Source organism: Trachypithecus francoisi, unplaced genomic scaffold (assembly GCF_009764315.1).
Source record: "Trachypithecus francoisi isolate TF-2019V2 unplaced genomic scaffold, Tfra_2.0 Lachesis_group12, whole genome shotgun sequence".
Classification (NCBI taxonomy): domain Eukaryota; kingdom Metazoa; phylum Chordata; class Mammalia; order Primates; family Cercopithecidae; genus Trachypithecus; species Trachypithecus francoisi.
In genome coordinates this window covers 9,704,869-9,725,397 of record NW_022681457.1, presented here as the reverse complement: position 1 = coordinate 9,725,397, position 20,529 = coordinate 9,704,869, and the positions used below count along the sequence as shown (strand labels likewise).

The 20,529-nt window shown below is 46.2% G+C and overlaps 2 protein-coding genes across 2 annotated transcripts in view; both read right to left on the bottom strand.

Moving 5' to 3' along the window:
- LOC117091354 overlaps nucleotides 1-20,529 on the bottom strand; it is a 161,063-nt gene that overhangs the window by 38,681 nt on the left and 101,853 nt on the right.
- LOC117093667 (leukocyte immunoglobulin-like receptor subfamily A member 2) lies at nucleotides 1,094-15,962 on the bottom strand. Its single transcript, XM_033229117.1, is given in 11 exon segments — nucleotides 1,094-1,763; nucleotides 1,766-1,873; nucleotides 2,023-2,073; nucleotides 11,907-12,209; nucleotides 12,460-12,543; nucleotides 12,546-12,755; nucleotides 12,982-13,284; nucleotides 13,432-13,716; nucleotides 13,905-13,940; nucleotides 14,103-14,184; nucleotides 14,577-15,962. Coding segments are annotated over 11 exon segments (1,548 nt in total). The 5' UTR covers nucleotides 14,580-15,962; the 3' UTR covers nucleotides 1,094-1,680.

Sequence of the window (20,529 nt, the reverse complement as noted above, 5' to 3'; positions counted from 1 at the left end):
GCTGGGATTACAGGCACGTGCCACCACCACGCCCACCTAATTTTTGTATTTGGTTAAATGTATTTCTATGCGTTTTTTAAAATATAAATTCACTTGTTCCCCTAATATAGATGTTAAAATTCTGAGACCCATTAGCTATAAATGTGAACATAGTTGGAAATAGAGTCTTTGCAAATGCATTTAAGGTATGATCAAGGGATCATAATGAATTAGGATGGGTCCTACTCTGATCTGACTGGTGTCATAATCTGAAGAAGAGAAGAGACACACAGAGAAGAATGGATGTGTAAACAGAGGTACCCAGGTAGACGTAGGCACTGAGAAGATGGAGGCAGAAATTGGCTCTATGCTGCCCCAAGTCAAGGAGTGTCTGGACCAGCAGAAAATAGGACAAGTCGTTTAAGAATTATTCCATCAACTGGGTGCAGTGGCTCATGCCTGTAATCCCAACACTTTGGGATGCCAAGGGGGCGAATCACCTGAGGTCAGGAGTTCAAGATCAACCTGACTAACATGCTGAAACTCTGTCTCTAGTAAAAATAGAAAAGTTAGCTGGGCATGGTGGCACACACCTGTAGTCCAGTTACTTGGGAGGCAGAGGTGGGAGAATTGCTTGAACCCAGGATCGGGAGGTAGCAATGAGCTGAGATCCCGCCATTGCACTCTAGCCTGGGTGACGATAGTGAAACTCTGTCTCCAAAACAAAAGAATTCTTCCATCGAAATTGCATAGTTCCGGTAACACTTTTCTTATGTTGTACTTAGATTTTTAAGTGAGCTGTGTTATCTCTCACATCAGATATTAACATGTTTGTCTTTTGTGGATATGCTAGGATAACAGTCTCAGAATTTCATTTGACCTGTGCCGTAACACTGAAATAGAAGTAATCATTGCCTCTGAATTAGAAAGGACTGTAGGTAGATGCGTGAGCTCTCAGTGGGATGTGCCACAGGTGGCTGGTGCTCATTAGTGAAGACAGCTCTGTCCCTTGATTCCCAACCCTGCATTCAGTGAGAACTCATACTCATTGGCACCTTGATTGGGGCCATGAAAAAAAAATTTATGTCACAGAAACTGGTAGATACCACTAATAATAGCATTTTAAAGATGTATTTTTCAGAACCAACATAGCTGTGGTGTCACTTGAAATGTGTGAGTGATGATTCCAAGAGATGATATTTCAGGAGAAATTACACAGATAGTACCTAAGAAAGAGGGAAGGGCTCATAGGGTCCAAGGAGGGCGTTAAGTCTTCAGGGTGGATCTATGTTTTCCTGGTTGGAATCTGATCTCCTGTTGTCGATTTAGTTGGTGGTTCAGGTTTCGATCTCTGAACTGAAGAGATGGCGACTCAGTAAGGGACATCAAGGAGTGTGACAATGAGGAATAAGGAAGACTGTGTTACATGCTGTGGACCAGAGCACGCAGGTGTGCAGAGGTGTGGACCCAACGCTGCCTTGTGGGATGCAGCTTCATGTCTGGGGATGGGAAAGAAAGGGGATCCAGTCAAGGAAAGTCAACATTCAGAGACAAAAATATGTATCACAGTTTGACGATCTTCTAGGAATCACCCCAGACAGTTTCCCTGCACTCAAATATAGATTCCTGTCTCTAGAAGTGACCAGCAGACAGTTCAGATAACGTAGGTCCTAGATTGTCCTCCAGAACTTCCTGGGATCATCAGATCTGTTCCTGAGGCTCCACCACTCTGAAGGGTGCATTGTCCTCTCTGCTGTTCACCGGCCGGCTGCATCTTGGGGGCTTCTCTGGCTGTGCTGAGCCTCAAATAGCAGAATCCCGAGGAACACCAGGACCAAGCCAGCCACGCCCATGCGGATGAGATTCTCCACTGTGTAATCCTGTGGGTGCTGGCCTAGGGATGGTGGACAAAGAGGTGACAGAGGTCAGGGCAGGTCAGAATCACCCCAGGACCCCTGGATGTCCACCCAGGGCACCCACCTCCCCTTGACAGTCCCTGACCCTCTGTGCCAGCCCCATAACCGAGAGCATCTCCTCACTCACTCGTCTTGGAGTCTGTCTGGTTTTGTGATGGACTGAGGGTCTCAGCTGCTCCTGAGAATCAAAACAGTGAGGAAGAGCCCTGAGGCCAGCCTCACTCCTGAGCTCTGCATTCTTCTTTTCCCCTGTGTCTCTTGACATGAGTTTTATGGAGTTCCTCAGAAACCCTTCCTCTGCTGTAGCAGGGTTCCCTCCAGTCTCCTCACTGAATTATTTTAGACTTCCTGTGCTCAATAAATCCAAGCTCAGCTCCTGAGTCATTTGGGAGAGTTTTCCTGCACCCCAGGAGCTCAGCATCTATAAGGAAAGTGGTCCTCATTCCAGAAATAACCAAGACCTTGGGTGCTCTCTGTGCATCCTGGGACCTTGTGTGCTCTCTGAACCCTAACAGGCTGCAAGGAGCAGGTGCAGGACCACAGAAGCCAATGCCCCCAGAGATAAGAGTTTCACGTATCCATCAGCTGAAGACCCAGGCTCCACGGAGGAGGGGTTGGACCTCAGGGGCTCTTCAATGCCAGGAGCACAAAGGGGTGAAAGTCTGGGCCTGCCTCCTCTTCATGCCCTCAGCCACTTCACCTGGGGTTTCATCTTCCATTTAATCCCTAGGTAACGAATTCCTCATACAGGCAGGAATCCCTAGAATGCAATACAGGTGCACACATGCCCACACACACACACAGAGACATGCATTTGCTAAGTGGTGGTGCTATCCGAAGTTCATAAATGAATATTTCTTCTCTAGCTAGTGTGAATCTAGATAAGAAGACCAGTAACAAACATGTAAAGACCTGTCATGTCAAATATATTAAGTATATGGACGAATACATATAAAAATGTATTTAGATATATCTCCACACACATCAGGTGTAATGTATAGAACCTGTGTACATATGTAAAACTTCAGATATGTATTTCTTATGTATTTATTTACGTGATAAAATTTGAGTGAGAAATAAGGGCATGCAATTCAGAAATAAATAAAATTTCCATGTATTATGGTTTATATAAATTTTACCACAAATTAAGGGAGATCATTGAAAAGTAATTAGAAAGGAGCCATTCTCTAGTTGGTGAATAACAAATAAAAAGAACATAATGAAACCAGTCACTTTCTCATGGATACCTATCTCTTCTTTAAAAAAAATATAGGAGTCCCTTCCAAGATGGTCGAATAGGAAGGGCTCTGGTCTGCAGCTCCCAGTGAGATTGACACAGATGACGAGTGATTTCTGCATTGCCAACTGAGGTACCTGGTTTATCTCACTGGTGCTCATTGGGCAGTGGCTGCAGCCCACGTAGGGCAAGCTGAAGCAGGACGGGGCATCAACTCACCTGGGCAGCACAAAGGGTCGGGGGTCAGGGGATTTCCCTTTCCTACCCAAGGGAAGCCATGACCGACTGTATCCAGAAAGACAGTACACTCCTGACCAAATACTGCGCTATTGCCACAGTCTTAGCAACTGGCAGACCAGGAGATACCCTCCTGTGCTTGGCTCTGCAGGTCTCACACCCACGGAGCCTTGCTCACTGCCAGCGCAGCAGCCTGAGATTGATGGAGGGAGGGGCGTCCACCATTGCTCAGGCTTCAGTAGCTCACAGTGTAAACAAAGAGGCCTGGAAGCACGAACTGCGTGGAGCCCACCACAGCTCAGCAAGGCTTCTGTGGATTCCACCTCTGGGGGCAGGGCTTAGTAGAACACAAGGCAGCAGACAGCTTCTGCAGACTTAAACGTCCCTGTCTGACAGCCCTGAAGAGAGCAGTGGTTCTCTCAGCACAGCATTTGAGCTCCAACAATGGACAGACTGCATCCTCAAGCAGGTCCCTGACCGCTGTGTAGCCTGACTGGGAAACACCTCCTGGTAGGAGCCAACAGACACCTCAAACAGGCAGGTGCCCCTCTGGGATGAAGCTTCAAGAGGAACGATCAGGCAGCAATATTTGCTCTTCTGCAACCTCTGCTGGTGATACTCAGGCAAAAAAGGTCTGGAGTGGACCTCCAGCAAACTCCAACAGACCTGCTGCGGAGGGGTCTGACTCTCAGAAGGAAAACTAACAAACAGAAAGGAATAGCATCAACAGCAACAAAAAGAACATCCACGGCCGGGCGCGGTGGCTCACGCCTGTAATCCCAGCACTTTGGGAGGCCGAGACGGGCGGATCACGAGGTCAGGAGATCGAGACCATCCTGGCTAACACGGTGAAACCCCGTCTCTACTAAAAAAATACAAAAACTAGCCAGGCGAGGTGGCGGGCGCCTGTAGTCCCAGCCACTCGGGAGGCTGAGGCAGGAGAATGGCGTAAACCCGGGAGGTGGAGCTTGCAGTGAGCTGAGGTCCAGCCACTGCACTCCAGCCTGGGTGACAGAGCAAGACTCCGTCTCAAAAAAAAAAAAAAAAACATCCACATCAAAACCCCATCTGTAGCTCACCAACATCAAAGACCAAAGGTACATAAAACCACAAAGATGGGGAGAAACCAGAGGAGAAAACCTGAAAATTCCAAAAACAGAGTGTATCTTCTCCTCCAAAGGATCCAAGCTTCTCACCAGCAAGGGAATGAGATTGGGCGAAGAATGAGTTTGACGAGTTGACAGAAGTAGGCTTCAGAAGGTCAAACTTCTTTGAGCTAAAACAGCATGTTCTAACCCATCTCAAGGAAGCTGAAAACCTTAATAAAAGATTAAACAAATGGCTAACTAGCGTAAACAGTGTAGAGAAGACCTTCAATGACCTGATGGAGCTGAAAACCATGGCACAAGAACTTCATGACGCATGCACAAACTTCAATAGCAGATTCGATCAAGTGGGAGAAAGGAGATCAGTGATTGAAGATCAAATTAATGAAATAAAGCAAGAAGACAAGATTAGAGAAAAAAAAGAGTGAAAAGAAACAAACAAAGCCTCCAAGAAATATGGGCCTATGTCAAAAGACCAAATGTATGTTTGGTTAGTGTACTGGAAAGTGACGAGGAGAATGGAACCAAGTTAGAAAACGCTCTTTAGAATTTTATCCAGGAGAATAGAATTTTATCCTACCCAGGCAAGTCTTCATTCAAATTCAGGAAATTTGAGAACACCACAAAGATACTCCTTGAGAAGAGCAACCCCAAGACATATAATTGTCAGATTCACCAAGGTCGAAATAAAGGAAAAAATATTAAGGGCAGCCAGAGAGAAAGGTTGGCTTACCCACAAAGGAAAGCCCATCAGACTAACAGCAGATCTCTCGGCAGAAACCCTACAAGCCAGAAGAGAGTGGGGGCCAATATTCAACATTCTTTTTTTTTTTTTGAGACAGAGTCTCGCTCTGCCGCCCAGGCTGGAGTGCTGTGGCCGGATCTCAGCTCACTGCAAGCTCCGCCTCCCGGGTTCACGCCATTCTCCTGCCTCAGCCTCCCAAGTAGCTGGGACTACAGGCGCCCACCACCTCGCCCGGCTAATTTTTTTGTATTTTTTAGTAGAGACGGGGTTTCACCATGTTAGCCAGGATGGTCTCGATCTCCTGACCTCGTGATCCACCCGTCTCGGCCTCCCAAAGTGCTGGGATTACAGGCTTGAGCCACCGCACCCGGCCTCAACATTCTTAAAGAAAATAATTTTCAACCCAGACTCTCATATCCAGTCAAACTAAGCTTCATATGTGAAGGAGAAATAAAGTCTTTTACAGACAGGCAAATGCTCAGAGATTTTGTCACCACCAGGCCTGCCTTACAACAGCTCCTGAAGGAAGCCCTAAACATGGAAAGGAACAATCAGTACCAGCCACTGCAAAAACATGCCAAATGGTAAAGACCATTGATGCTATGAAGAAACTACATCAATTAATGGGCAAAATAACCAGCTAACATCAAAATGACATGATCAAATTCAAACATGACAATATTAACCTTAAATGTAAATGAGTTAAATGCCCCAATTAAAAGACACAGACTGGCAGATTGGATAAAGAATCAAGACCCACCAGTGTGCTGTATTCAAGAGACCCATCTCATGTGCAGAGACACACATAGGCTCAAAATAAAGGGATGGAGGAAGATCTACCAAGCAAATGGAAGCCAAAAAAAAAAAAAAAAAAAAAAAAAGCAGAGTTGCAATCCTAGTCTCTGATAAAAGAGACTTTAAACCAACAAAGATCAAAAGAGACAAAGAAGGCCACTACATAATGGTAAAGGGATCAATTCAACAAGAAGAGCTAACTATCCTAAATATATATGCACCCAATACAGGAGCACCCAGATTCAAAAACCAAGTTCTTAGAGACCTACAAAAAGACTTAGACTCCCACACAATAATCATGGGAGATTTTAACACCCGTCAATATTAGACAGATCAATGACACAGAAGGTTAACAAGGATATCCAGGAATTTAATTCAGCTCTGAACCAAGAGACCTAATAGACATCTACAGAACTCTACACCCCAAATCAACAGAGTACACATTCTTCTTAGCATCACTTCGCACTTATTCCAAAAATGACCACATAATTGGTAGTAAAACACTCCTCAGCAAATGTGAAAGAACAGAAATCACAAAAACTATCTCTCAGATCACAGTGCAATCAAATTACAACTCAGGATTAATAAACTCACTCAAAACTACACAATTACATGCAAACTGAACAACCTGCTCCTGAATGACTACCGGGTAAATAATGAAATGAAGGCAGAAATAAAGATGTTCTTTGAAACCAATGAGAACAAAGACACAATGTACCAGAATCTCTGATACACATTTAAAGCAGTGTGTAGAGGGAAATTTATAGCACTAAATGCCCACAAGAGAAAGCAGGAAAGATCTAAAATCAACATCCTAACATCACAATTAAAAGAACTAGAGAAGCAAGAGCAAACAAATTCAAAAGCTAGCAGAAGGCAAGAAATAATTAAAATCAGAGCAGAACTGAAGGAGATAGAGACACAAAAAAACTCTTAAAAAAAATCAATGAATCCTGGAGCTGTTTTTTTGAAAAGATCAACAAAATTGATAGACCACTAGCAAGAAGATCAACAAAATTGATAGACCACTAGCAAGAAGAAAAGAGAAGAACCAAATAGATGCAATAAAAAATGATAAAGGGGATGTCACCATTGATCCCACAAAAATACAAACTACCATCAGAGAACACTATAAATACCTCTACACAAATAAACTAGACAATCTAGAAGGAATGGATAAATTCCTGGACACATACACCCTCCCAAGACTAAACCAGAAAGAAGTTGAATCTCTGAATAGATCAATAACAGGTTCTGAAATTAAGGCAATAATTAATAGCCTACCAACCAAAAAAAGTGCAGGACCAGATGGATTCACAGCTGAATTCTACCAGAGGTACAAGGAGGAGCTGGTATCATTCTCTCTGAAACTATTCCAATCAACAGAAACAGAGGGAATCCTCCCTAACTCATTTTATGAGGCTAGCATCATCCTGGTACCAAAGCCTCACAGAGACACAACAAAAAAAGAGAATTTTAGGCCAATATCCCTGATGAACATTGATGTGAAAACCCTCAATAAAATACTGGCAAACTGAATCCAGCAGCACATCAAAAAGCTTATCCACCATGATCAAGTCGGCTTCATTCCTGGGATGCAAGTCTGATTCAACATATGCAACTCATTAAATGTAATCCATCACATAAACAGAACCAATGACAAAAACCACATGATTATCTCAATAGATGCAGAAAGGGCCTTTGACAAAATTCAACAGCCTTTCATGCTAAAAAAAAAAAAAACTCTCAATAGACTCGGTACTGATGGAACCTATCTCAAAATAATAAGAGCTATTTATAACAAACCCACAGCCAATATCGTACTGAATGGGCAAAAACTGGATGCATTCCCTTTGAAAACCAGCACAAGACAAGCATGTCCTCTCTCACTCACCATTTCAACATACTGTTGGAAGTTCTGATTAGGGCAATCAGGCAAGAGAAAGAAGTAAAGGGTATTCAATTAGGAAAAGAGAAAGTCAAATTGTCTCTGTTTGCAGATGACATGATTGTATATTTAGAAAATCCCATCGTCTCAGCCCAAAATTTCCTTAAGCTGATAAGCAACTTCAGCAAAGTCTCAGGATACAAAATCAGTGTGCAAAAATTACAAGCATTCCTATACACCAATAATAGACAAACAGAGAGCCAAATCATGAGTGAACTCCCATTTGCAATTACTACGAAGAGAATAAAATACCTAGGAATCCAACTTACAAGGGATGTGAAGGACCTCTTTAAGGAGAACTACAAACCACTGCTCAATGAATTAAAAGAGAACACAAACAAATGGAAGAACATTCCATGCTCATGGATAGGAAGAATCAATATCATGAAAATGGCCACTCTGTCCAAAGTAATTTACAGATTCAATGCTATCCCCATCAAGCTACCACTGACTTTCTTCACAGAATTGGAAAAAACTGTTTTAAAGTCCATAAGGAACCAAGAAAGAGCCTGCATAGCCAAGACAATCCTAAGCAAAAAGTACAAAGCTGGAGGCATCACACTACCTGACTTCAAACTATACTACAAGGCTACAGTAACCAAAACAGCATGGTACTGGTACCAAAACAAATGTATAGACCAATGGAACAGAACAGAGGCCTCAAAAATAAAACCACACATCTATAACCATCTGATCTTTGACAAACTTGACAAAAACAAGAAATGGGGAAAAGATTACCTATTTAATAAATGGTGCTGGAAAAACTGGCTAGCCATATGTAGAAAGCTGAAACTGGATCCCTTCCTCACACGCTATACAAAAATTAACTCAAGATGGATTAAAGACTTACATGTAAGACCTAACGCCATAAAAACCCTAGAAGAAAACCTAGGCAATACCATTCGGGACATAGGCATGAGCAAAGACTTCATGACTAAAACACAAAAAGAGCTTCTGCACAACAAAAGAAACCATCATCAGAGTGAACAGGCAAACTGCAGAATGGGAGAAAATTTTTGCAATCTACCCATCTGACAAAGGGCCAATATCCAGAATCTACAAAGAACTTAAACACATATACAAAAATTTTTTAAAATATATATATATATATATATCAAAAAGTGGGCAAAGGATATGAACAGACACTTCTCAAAAGAAGTCTGTTTATGCAGCCAACAGACATATGCAAAAATGCTCATCCTCACTGATCATCATAGAAAAGCAAATCAAAACAGCAGTGAGATACCATCTCATGCCAGTTAGAATGGCAATCATTAAAAAGTCAGGAAACAACAGATTCTGGAGAGGATGTGGAGAAATAGGAACGCTTTTACACTGTTGGTGGGAGTGTAAATTAGTTCAACCATTGTGGAAGACAGTGTGGTGATTTCTCAAGAATCTGGAACTAGAAATACCATTTGACCCAGCAGTCCCATTACTGGGCATATACCCAAAGGGTTATAAATCATTCTATGATAAAGACATATGCACACGTATGTTTATTGTGGCACTATTCACAATAGCAAAGACTTGGAACCACCCAAATGTCCATCAGTGATAGATGGATTAAGAAAATGTGGCACATATACACCATGGAATACTATGCAGCCATAAAAAAGGATGAGTTCGTGTCCTTTGTAGGGACATGAATGAAGCTGGAAACCATCATTCTAAGCAAACTGTCACAAGGACAGAAAACCAAACACCGCATGTTCTCACTTATAAGTGGGAGTTGAACAATGAGAACACACGGACACAGGGCGGGTAACATCACACACTGGGGCAGATTCAGGCGTGGGGATCTGAGGGAGGGATGGCATTAGGAGAAATACTTAATGTAAATGACCAGTTGATGGGTGCAGCAAACCAACATGGCACCTGTATACCTATGTAACAAACCTGCACCTTGTGCACATGTACCCTAGAACTTAAACTATAATAATAAAATATATATATATAAAGAAATCAAATATCTCACTTCTAAATTGTTAAAGATGTTGAATAAGTTTTTAAGTTAAAATGAGCATACAATATTCTTAGGAGTAAAATTTTGAAACGTGTCTTAAATTCATTTTTAAAATCTTCATTTTTAATGTGTAAAGGAAGAAGACTTGATATTAATGAGAAATTTGTCTCTACATTGAAAGTATAAATTAAATCAAGACTCAGTTAAAGGGGAGTATAATTAAGGATTTTTGAATCATAAATGCGTACAACAAATAAAAATGATAAATTCATATATTCAAATATTGTTTGAAAAGTTTTAGAAAAAAAGTAACAATGGACAAGTGCATACAGCAAATGCAGAGTAGAAATGAGTAAGACACAAAGACGCGCTGTGAATAATTGCCTAATTCATCCAGGGAGCAGGTGCAGGGCCCCGCCTTAGTCTCAGGGGTGTCCTGAGCACAGACGCCTCCAGGTGAGCACAGGAGGGCCTGTGTGAGAGGCACCCACAGCCGGAGTGCTTCTCTCTAAAGGAGCACATCTGGGGTGGACTCCAGCCTCATCACAGATCCCACCAAGGCCCAAGCAGCCTCCTCCCCTGTCTTGAGATGGCCCAGGGACCCCATAGGTGTGGGTGAGAGGCTCATCCTCAGGGGCTCTTGGAAATGAGAAATGACAGCTGCCAATGGACTGTCCATCTGCCCTCTCTCCATCTCACCTGCCTCTCTCCCTCCTCCCTCACCCCAGCATCTTCCCCGTGTCCAAGTCAAGCCTGGACCCCAAATCCTTCTGACCCAGCCTGTTCTCCTTCCTCTACTCATCTCACATCCCTCAGGACAAGGTCAGGGGCTTGGGGTCCTGCAGAGCTGTGCCAAGGGTTGATTTTGGTGGAAAATTGGAGACATTTTCTCTTGTACGTGAGAGAGGGGAGACTCTCAACCAGCAGGGTTCTGTAAACTTTTGTTTTTTCCAAAATATTGTGGCTTTGTTTTACTAAGCTGAGATTCCAGGAGGGATGAGTAAAACTGCATGCACCTGCCCCCATCTCCGTTGGTTTTTTAACCCTTACAAGTCTCAGTTATTGAAAGAGTTAGGAGAGGGCCTGAGAGGGCTGCAGATGGGAGCAGGTCTAGGAGGAGCCACGTCCCAAATGCCCCAGAAGATCAGAAATAAAGGGGCTTTGGGGTGGTCACATCCAGGCAGCTCCCTGTTATTCAGATGGGGAGTCCAGGATGCGAGGAGAACCAGCTTTTTCAGAAGTTCACCTCCCAAGGAGAGGCTGAGCCATCACAGACCCAGCCCCACCTCCCCAGGCTCCTCTCACCTGACTCCTAGAGCAAGCACCTGCCTGTGATCGCCCCTGGCCCTGGCACCCCATGAGAGGTGATGGCTCCTGGGAATCCTGCTCTGGGAGGAGGAAAGACCCCGCTGCTCCACTCATCAATGCCGAACCTCAGACACCTCCCTCCCCTCTGACCACGACGGAGGGAACACCTGCCCCAACCCTGGAGCACCAGGAAGCCACACGGACCACAGCCTTACTGTCCACTCTGCCCTCTGCTGCCCTGAATCAGACCCTGAATATTGGAGGTCGCATTGAAACGAGTCTGGAAACTTCTCTTGAGCTGGGAGTGGCTGTTTTTGTCATGCATGGGGTCAGGACTTAGGGGTTGGTCCCCCAGAGGCTCTGATTCTGAGGTGGAGACATCAGGAGGGGAGTGTGTGGGGCCTCCGTCTTCCACCCTCAGTCTAATCTCGTCTCTGAGGTTCACCTCCATCTCCTCCCAGCCCTCCCTGCTCTTTACCCTACTGAGACTTCAGGGGTGGGAGCCAGGGGTGGGAGGTCCTGTCTATTTCCACCCTCTCATGGGCTGGATCCTCCCTTGGGGACCATCCCCCCTTCACTTCCCTCTTTCATTATTGTCCCAGAGCTCTGCTGGGGGCAGGGCCAGAGCTGAGCCTTTGAGTTCAGACAGGACAGGGTTGGGGCCCTCACCTGAGACCACGAGCTCCAGGGGGTCACTGGGGAGAGACAGCAGGTGGGGGTTGTAGCTGTGTGAGCCGTAGCACCTGTAGGTCCCCACGTGGGCTGACGTCACAGGACCCATGGGGAATTCAGCCTGGTACTGCTGAGCTTGGTGCTCTGATCTCAGACGCAGCGGGGGATGGGCTGCCCCCTCCTTGGTCAGAAGGAAAGTGTGGAACTGTCCCCATGACTGACACAGCAGGGTCACGTTCACTCCTGAAGCCACCCTGGGGCCCGGCTGCACCAAGAGGGAGACCGTGTCATAGACCTGTCCTGGAGAGAAGAAGGATGGGTGAGGGGCTCCCACCTTGTTCTGAGCTGACAGCTCCCCAGGCCTCTCTCTGGGGCCCTCAGTCTCTCTGTCGCTGTTTTCTCTGAGTCTCCCCCTCCCCCCATTCCCTGTCTCTATCTGTCTCTCCCTTCCTTGGGACCCCCGCCCCTCATCCTGGCCATCACACCTGGACTCCCCCGGCAGGGCCTGTGAGGAGCCTGGGTCCCTGACTGAACCCACAGGGCTCCTCACCTGAGATCAGGATGTCCAGGGGGTCACTGGGGGCCGACCACTCGGAGGAGAGGTTGTGTGCACCAGAGCATCTGTACCGGCCCCGTGGGAGCCACTCACAAGGCCCAGAGAGAAGTTGGCCTGGGAGAGCCCAGCCTGGGGCTGCCGACCAGGGCGCTGGAGGAAGTCACGTTCTCCCTCCTTGTATAGAACAAATCTGTCATAGCCAGCATCAGAGCCACACTGGAGGGTCAGGTTCTCACCAGGGGCCACGACAGGACCCGGCTGCACTGAGAGTGATGGCTTCTTAGAAACACCTGGGAAAAGGTGGTTACGGTTTCCAGGAGCCGACCCTCAGGCTTCCCCACAAACCCTCCCTCTCCCCCTGGGCCTCACCACTGCTGATCTTCCTGTGTCTCTGGCCCCAGGAGCCCTGAGCCCTCTCGTCCCAACATCATCCCACCTGGCGCCGCCCTGAGACGCGGCTCCTCCCCACCTGCCCGGAGACTCAGGGAAATCCAGGCAATGCTGTGAATTTCTCACCTGGGACCAGGAGCTCCAGGAGATCGCTGGGTAAAGACCACACATAGGGAGTGCTCGAGACATAACCGTAGCATCGGTACGACCACCTGCGACTCGGGCTCACGGGGACCACGGAGAAGACGGCCCAGGACCAGCCACGGGCATGGAAGTGGGAGTTGAGACGTTGTGGGTGTTCATCTTCTCCTTCCTTACACAGAATGAAGCCATCAAATGCCACCTGTGAGACACACTGGAGGGTCACGTTCCCTCCTGAGGCCACCACAGGGCTGGGCAGGGCTGAGAGGGTGGGTTTGCTGTAGGCTCCTAGGAGAGAAGGAGGCACCGTGTTAAATGGAGCTCCCACCTCCCACATCATCCTCAGGGCTGGGCTGTGAGAGGGAGACGCCCCTGAGAGCCGACCCCCTTCCTGAGGACAGAGCCTGGGGCTGGGACCCCTGAGTGTCCTCTCACCTGTCACCACCAGCTCCAGGGGGTCGCTGTGCTCTGATGAGTGATTGCGGCTATAATACCAACAGCGATACCGCCCTGCGTGTCCCGAGGTGATGAATCCAATGGGGAAATAGCCCTTCCTGACAAGCTCTTGTCGTATCCGCCTAACCCAGGATGCTGGGTTTTTTTCCCTGTATAGACGATACTCCTGAACCTGAAGGCTCCCCTGACACCTGAGAGTCACAGGACTCCCCTGGGTGATCACAGACCCTGGCTCAGCCCAGAGAGTGGGCTTGGGAAGGGTCCCTGGAAGGAAATCGGAGATCGGATTCTAAGTCATTTCCCACCCAACAGATCTCAGCTCTCAGCTGCAGGACCCTCCACCGCCCCCATCAGTCAGCCCAGATCTGCTGTTCCCCATCCCCAGCTGCACGGAGGAGGTCCCTTGTCCCCAGTGAGGAGGAGGGAACTGGGACAGCTGGGGACAGACTCACCTGCCTGCACGTGGGTCCTGGGGCCCAGACTCAGCCCTGGAAGAGAGTTCCCTGTGAGAGATTTGCCCCTGAAGCCTGAGCAGATCCTCCCCTCCCTGGGATCTTTGTGAGCCCCTGGGGTCTCCTTATGGACCAGAGTTTGGCTGTGGGGTGAGGCCCCTCCTAGGTTAGAGTCTCCCCTCCCTCTTCAAATCTCACCGAGACAGACCAGGACCATGAGGATGGCGGTCATGGCGTCTCCTCCCACTGCCCTGCTCTGCGGATGGATGAGCCCTCGGTGCTGGCAGGACAGAGACACACAGGGTGTGGACACTCGGAGGCTGGGCCCTTCTTGTCAAGGGGTTTTGTCATCTGCAGCCACACAGGAAGCGGAACTGCCCTCCCCAGGAACCTGGCTGTCATTCCTTTAGGTCTGAGGTGGGGGCAGGCACCAGGCCCTCTGCAGATATTTCAGACAGAAATGGGGTGTTTCCTGACCCCCAGCCACTGTCTGTCTGGTTTACCCTCATCTCCTTTAGACCTGGGATGTAGCAGCAAATAGAACTGATGCTTCCTGTGTCTGTCCTTCCAGATAAGGGTGAACAGAGGCTTCCCCTTCCTTCTCACAGCCTCCCCCAAGGTCTCCCTCCCTCCTCCAGCCCGTCCATCGGCTCAGCGTTGCGGGGTCCTTACCATGGCAGTCGTCTCTCCACCCCCGGAGATGCTTCAGGGAAGATGCAGGTCCGTGCTGCAGGCAGACTCAGATCAGCAGAGACGCTCCTGACACCTGGCTGTGCAGCCCAGGCTGAGCTGCGTGTGGCGGTGAGCACAGAGGAGAAATGCAAGGTCTACTGTGGTGGCTCACGCCTGGAATCCCAACACTTCAGGAGGCTGAGACGGGAGGATGGCTTGAGGCCAGGAGCTTCAGATTACCCTGGGCCAAATAGCAAGACCTTGTCTGTAAAAAAAAAAAAAAAAAAAAAAAAAAAAGCAAAAAATTAGCCAGGCATGGCAGCTCACACCTCTAGTCCCAGCTACTCAGGAGGCTGAGGTGGGAGGATCATTTGGGCCTGGGAGGCGGAGGCTGCAGGGAGCTGTGATCACCCCTCAGCATTCCAGCCTCGGTGACAGGGTGAGACCCCGTCTCAAAAGGGGAAATGCATGGAATAAATAGAATAAAACGTATTTGTTCTGTTTCTTGAGTGTGTGTTTCCTTCCTACCAAACAGCCCCTCTCTTGTACTTCCCCTTTTTTCCTTGTTGCAGCATCACCCACCCCCGACCCTGGGAATGAGGCTCTGAGTCGGTCCTGCCTCCTCAGTGCCCCTTGTGTCCTTGGCCGTCCCTCGGCGCCTCTGTCCGTGTTCAGGATTTTCAGAACAGTTTGTTAGGTCTGTAATCTGCTTCTGGGGGAGGGGAGCTGATTTGTGTTTAATTCCTGATTATCATCCAGGGTTTATGTGACCCTGGACATTAATGTCACCTCTGAGCCTGTTGTCATGAACCCCACTCATCACAGTGGCTGTGGGGTCAGTGGTGCCCAGGACACGGAAGGCTCAGCCGTGGTGAATTTCCAGACCAGTTCAGACCGGAGGGTGGGATGGGAGAGGATCCTGGTGATGGACGCCCCCACTCAAGAGCCGACATAAGCTGCAAACACCAAGAAATGCTCCTTGTGACACGTCTGAAATATGCGGATCACCACAGCCACAGGCCCAGAAAGAGAAAGAAAAGTTCCCAACATTGAGACGCGTCCCCTGCAAGAACAGAGTTCAGAGCTGAGTGGCCACAGGTGTCCGGGACCACCCAGGGTCACTAGGGAGGAGGAGGTTCCCACCTCCGTGTGGGACAGAAGAGGAACCCCAGGTCCTCCCAGGCAGGGAGGGGTCAGGGCTCTGGGTGGGGCTGGACGCTGTGGCTCCCCCTCCCCTGTGTGTGTGGACAGGCGCGGGGGGGTCTCTGCTCACTCACTGGAGCCCACGCTCAGCTCTCAGCCCCTCCCTGTGTGTGACAAACAGATTCAATCCGCGGTGCTCAGACATGGGCGTCTGCCCCACAGGTGTGTGTGAGGCTGGCGTCGGTCCCATCCCTGCTGGGCACAATCTTGAGCTGACGCTAAGTTTGGGAAAGTGGGGCAGGAGCAGCGGCAACGATCCCCTTCATCAGGCTGATGTCTGGACAGCCGTGGGAGAAACCCTTTATGAAAGGCCAGGTGCGCGGGAGGAGGGCCGCCCCGCAGGAATGACAACCATATGAGGGAAAAATAGACAGTTGTTGAAATGCATTAGACAGATATCGTGAAGGTGAGTTCAAGATCAGGCTGGCCAAGACGGTGAAACCCCATCTCTGCTAAAAATACAAAAATTAGCCTGGCATGGTGGCAGGCGCCTGTAACCCCAGCTACTCAGGAGGCTGAGGCAGAGAATTGCTTGAACCCGGGAGGTGGAGGTTGCAGTGAGCTGAGATCACACCACTGCGCTCCGACAGAGCGAGACTCCACCTCCGAAAAAAAAGACTAATGATCAAGCAGTTCAGAGGGTCAATATTATCAGATGCTTCAGAGAATTCCAGGGTGAGAAATAACAATAAAAGCCAAGCTAATTTTTCCAGTGACTTAACTAGCTTTATATCTGCATCATACACTTCAGTTCACCTTTCAAGTGTCTTCATAAAATCAATGAACTAAAATTAATCCATTAAATATAAATTAGAACAAAATACACTTAAGCTTTTTTTTTTTTTAATTATACTTTAAGTTCTAGGGTCTTGTGCACAACATGCAGGTTTGTTACATATGTATACATGTGCCATGTTGGTGTGCTGCACCCATCAACTCGTTATTTACATTAGGTAAATCTCCTGATGCCATCCATCCCCCCACCCCCCTCCCCACAATAGACCCCGGTGTGTGATGTTCTCCTTCCTGTGTCCAAGTGATCTCATTGTTCAATTCCCACCTATGAGTGAGAACATGCGGTGTTTGGTTTTTTCTTCTTGCAATACTTTGCTGAGAATGATGGTTTCCAGCAGCATCCATGTCCCTACAAAGGACACGAACTCATTCTTTTTTATGGCTGCATAGTATTCCATGGTGTCTATGTGCCAGATTTTCTTAATCCAGTCTGTCACTGATGGACATTTGGGTTGGTTCCAAGCCTTTGCTATTGTGAATAGTCCCACAATATTACACTTAAGCTTTTAATTAAAACAACCAAATACAGTCAACTTCATTGGAAACAAAAAGAATATAAAGCACCAGATAAAAGCACTATGTTGTATTCAATGTGGGATTCTTGATTATGGCTCATTTGAAAGACTATTCCCAGATTCATTTGTACTAAATCACGCTATTTGTTTAGTGTGTTGTGTAGCCTTTTTCTGAGTGGTAAATACTCTATTTACAATGTACAAAGTTACTCTAACAAATTAATTTATAAATGCATTAATAACACATATTATTTGTAGCATAATAAATTCAAAATATTTTTGCACCCACATCTTTTTACCAGCAGCAAGATAACTTGAGTTATAGCACAAAATAGTTAAATATTTCTATATCAAAATAAGTTTCTTGGGAGGTATGTAAAACCTTGTTGCATAGGATGAAATGTGTGAATGGAAGAACCTGAGAATCAGAAATACCCAAATAGTTCTGAACTTTCCAGGACAAAAGAAGCAACTAGTCCACTTGTACTTTCTAAAGTCAAGCAAATTTCTTGCAAAGTCTTCTTCTGTAGCTGCACCAAAAAGTTACCTACACCACTGGAATTCGACAGGATTAGCAAAGACCAACATATGAAAATTCTGGCTATAAAAATATTTTATAAAATTATCTTATAGATCAAAAAAGGATCTCTCTATATACATCTGTTTTCAACACTAATAAACTACTTCTTAGCTTATATATAAATTACTAAAGTATAATTAAATTTAAAATACCAAGAAGCAATAAGCCAAGGAATAATTAGGAGGCTTAAGCCTACAAAGAAGGACAAAGTGATAATTTTACCCAAGATCTAATTTATCTGAATTGGAAAGAAAGAAATTAAATTGTATTCTTGTAGGTGAGATATATATATACACACACATGTATATATACACACACACCACACATATTTCTAAATATATATGTATGTATTTATACGCTTAAAATATGTATATAGTTAAATATACATTGGAAATATGCATTGGAAATCTATACATATATGTATAGAAATATATATGTAGATATACATATATATGTTTCTAAAGATTTCACAAAAAACACTGTTAGTTTCATGATACACAGTCAACATACGAAAACAGTTGTGTTTCTTTACACTACACAAAAATAAATTAACAAAGTGATTCTATATACAAAAACATCAAAAAGAATAAAATACTTAGAAATTAGTTTCACCAAGGAGGTGAAACATCTGCCCACTGAAAACTATATGATATTGATGGAAGAAATTGAAGAAGACACAAATAAATATAAAGAAATCCCATGTACTTGGATTGGAAGAATTGATATTTTTTAAACAGCCATACGACTCAAAGTGGTCTACAGATTCAATACAATTCCTGTCAAAATTCCAATGGCATCTTTGACAGACCTAGAAAAAAAAATCAAAAATGTATATAATACAGCAGAAGACCCCAATTAGCCAAACAGTTCTGAGCAAAAGCAAAGAAAGCTAGAGTCATCGCACTACCTGACTTCAAAATCTACTACAAATCCACAGGAATCAAAACATGTTCATTCGTTTGACTCATTCACTCCACCCTGTATCCTTATATCTGGACATCATTGTGCAAGTAATGATATTCCGTTATAATTTCTCAAAAAAAGTAAAATAAAACAAAGCAACACAAAAGTATAGTCATTGCATAAAACAGACACACAGATGAATGGAACAGATTAGAGAGCCCAGAAATAAATCCACACATTTATAGACAACTGATTTTTGGCAAGACTGTCAAAAGCGTATAATTAGGAAAGGACAGTTTCTTCAGTAAATGGTGTTGGGAAAACTAACTCTCCATAGGCAGAACAATGAAATGAAATTCAGTCCTCATCTTGCACCAAATTCAAAAATCAATTCAAAAAGGATTAAAGTCTTTAATGTAAGACTTAAAGGTATATGCCTACTAAACAAAGCACACAGAAGGCCAGGCGCCGTGGCTCACGCCTGTAATCCCAGCACTTTGGGAGGCCAAGGTGGGTGGATCACTTGAGATCAGGAGTTCGAGACCAGCCTGGCCAATATGGCAAAACCCCATCTCTACTAAAAATACAAAAATTAGCTGGGTGTGCTGGCGGGCACCTGTAATCCCGGCTACTTGGGAGGCTGAGACCCAAGAATCGCTTGAACCTGGAAGGCGGAGTTTGCAGTGAGCCAAAATCATGCCACTGCACTGCAGCCTGGACAACAGAGTGAGACTTAGTCTCAAAAAAAAAAAAAAAATTATAGAGATATATATATAATGGAGGAAAGAATCCTATGACATTGGTCTGGGCAATCATAATTTGGAGGTGACCCCGAAAGCACAGACAACAAAAGCAAAGTAGACAAATAGGATCGCATCTAACTTATTGGCTTCCTGATTCTCCCTTCACCTGGGCACAAAACTCCCTCTGTTAAAACACATCCTCTTTAAATTCTCGGAGTGGGCTCTCTTCCCATGGTGAGGTCTTTACTATGAATCCTGCAATGGCTCTTGGTATCCACTGGGTGCGGACTCTGGAAAGGGCTGCCTGGAAACAGGAGGAGCATGGTCTGGGGTGGACGTCTCCTACCTGTGACCACCATATCCAGTGGAATGCTATGAGCTGACCACACAGAGAGGTTATGGGTGTAAGATCTGGAATATCTGTCGGTCCCTGTGTGTGCTGGGGTCACAAGGCTGATGGTGGAGTTGCTCCAGAGGCCAGTCTGGAACTCAGGGACACAGCCTAACTCTTGTGAGCAGTTTGACTGTGACGAACTGAAGACGAGAATGAGAGGAAAGAGTCACACGTCCTCCTAGGAGAATCACGGGGCTCAGTCAGGCTGACAGGGAGAGCTTGTCATGACTGCCTGGGGGAGGAGGAGGCACAGCGTAGGAGAAAAATGTGGAGCCACTCCCCCATCTCCGATTGTTCCTGGGGGCTTGTTTACATTTTCCAAGATTCATCCCCCAAAGCAGAGACCCCTGATGCCCAGGGCTCCCTGGTGGGGAGACAGGGATGCAGCCAACCCCAGCGTGGACGTAGTAAGCCCAGGCTGGGCTCTCCCAGGCCACCTTCCCCCCTGGGCCCTGTGAGCTGCTCACCCACGAGATTGTACGAGTGTGTGTGCATGTTGTGCATGTGCGTGTGTGTGCATGTGAGATTGTATGTGTGCACGTTGTATGTGCATGTGTGTGAGATTATGCATGTGTGTGCATGTGTGTGTGTGAGATTGTATGAGTGTGTGTGCATGTAGTGTGTGTGTGCATGTGAGATTGTATGTGTGCATGTTGTATGTGCATGTGTGCGAGATTGTGTGTGTGCATGTGTGTGTGAGATTGTATGAGTGTGTGTGCATGTTGTGTGTGTGTGCATGTGAGATTGTATGTGTGCATGTTGTATGTGCATGTGTGTGAGATTGTGTGTGTGCATGTGTGTGTGAGATTGTATGAGTGTG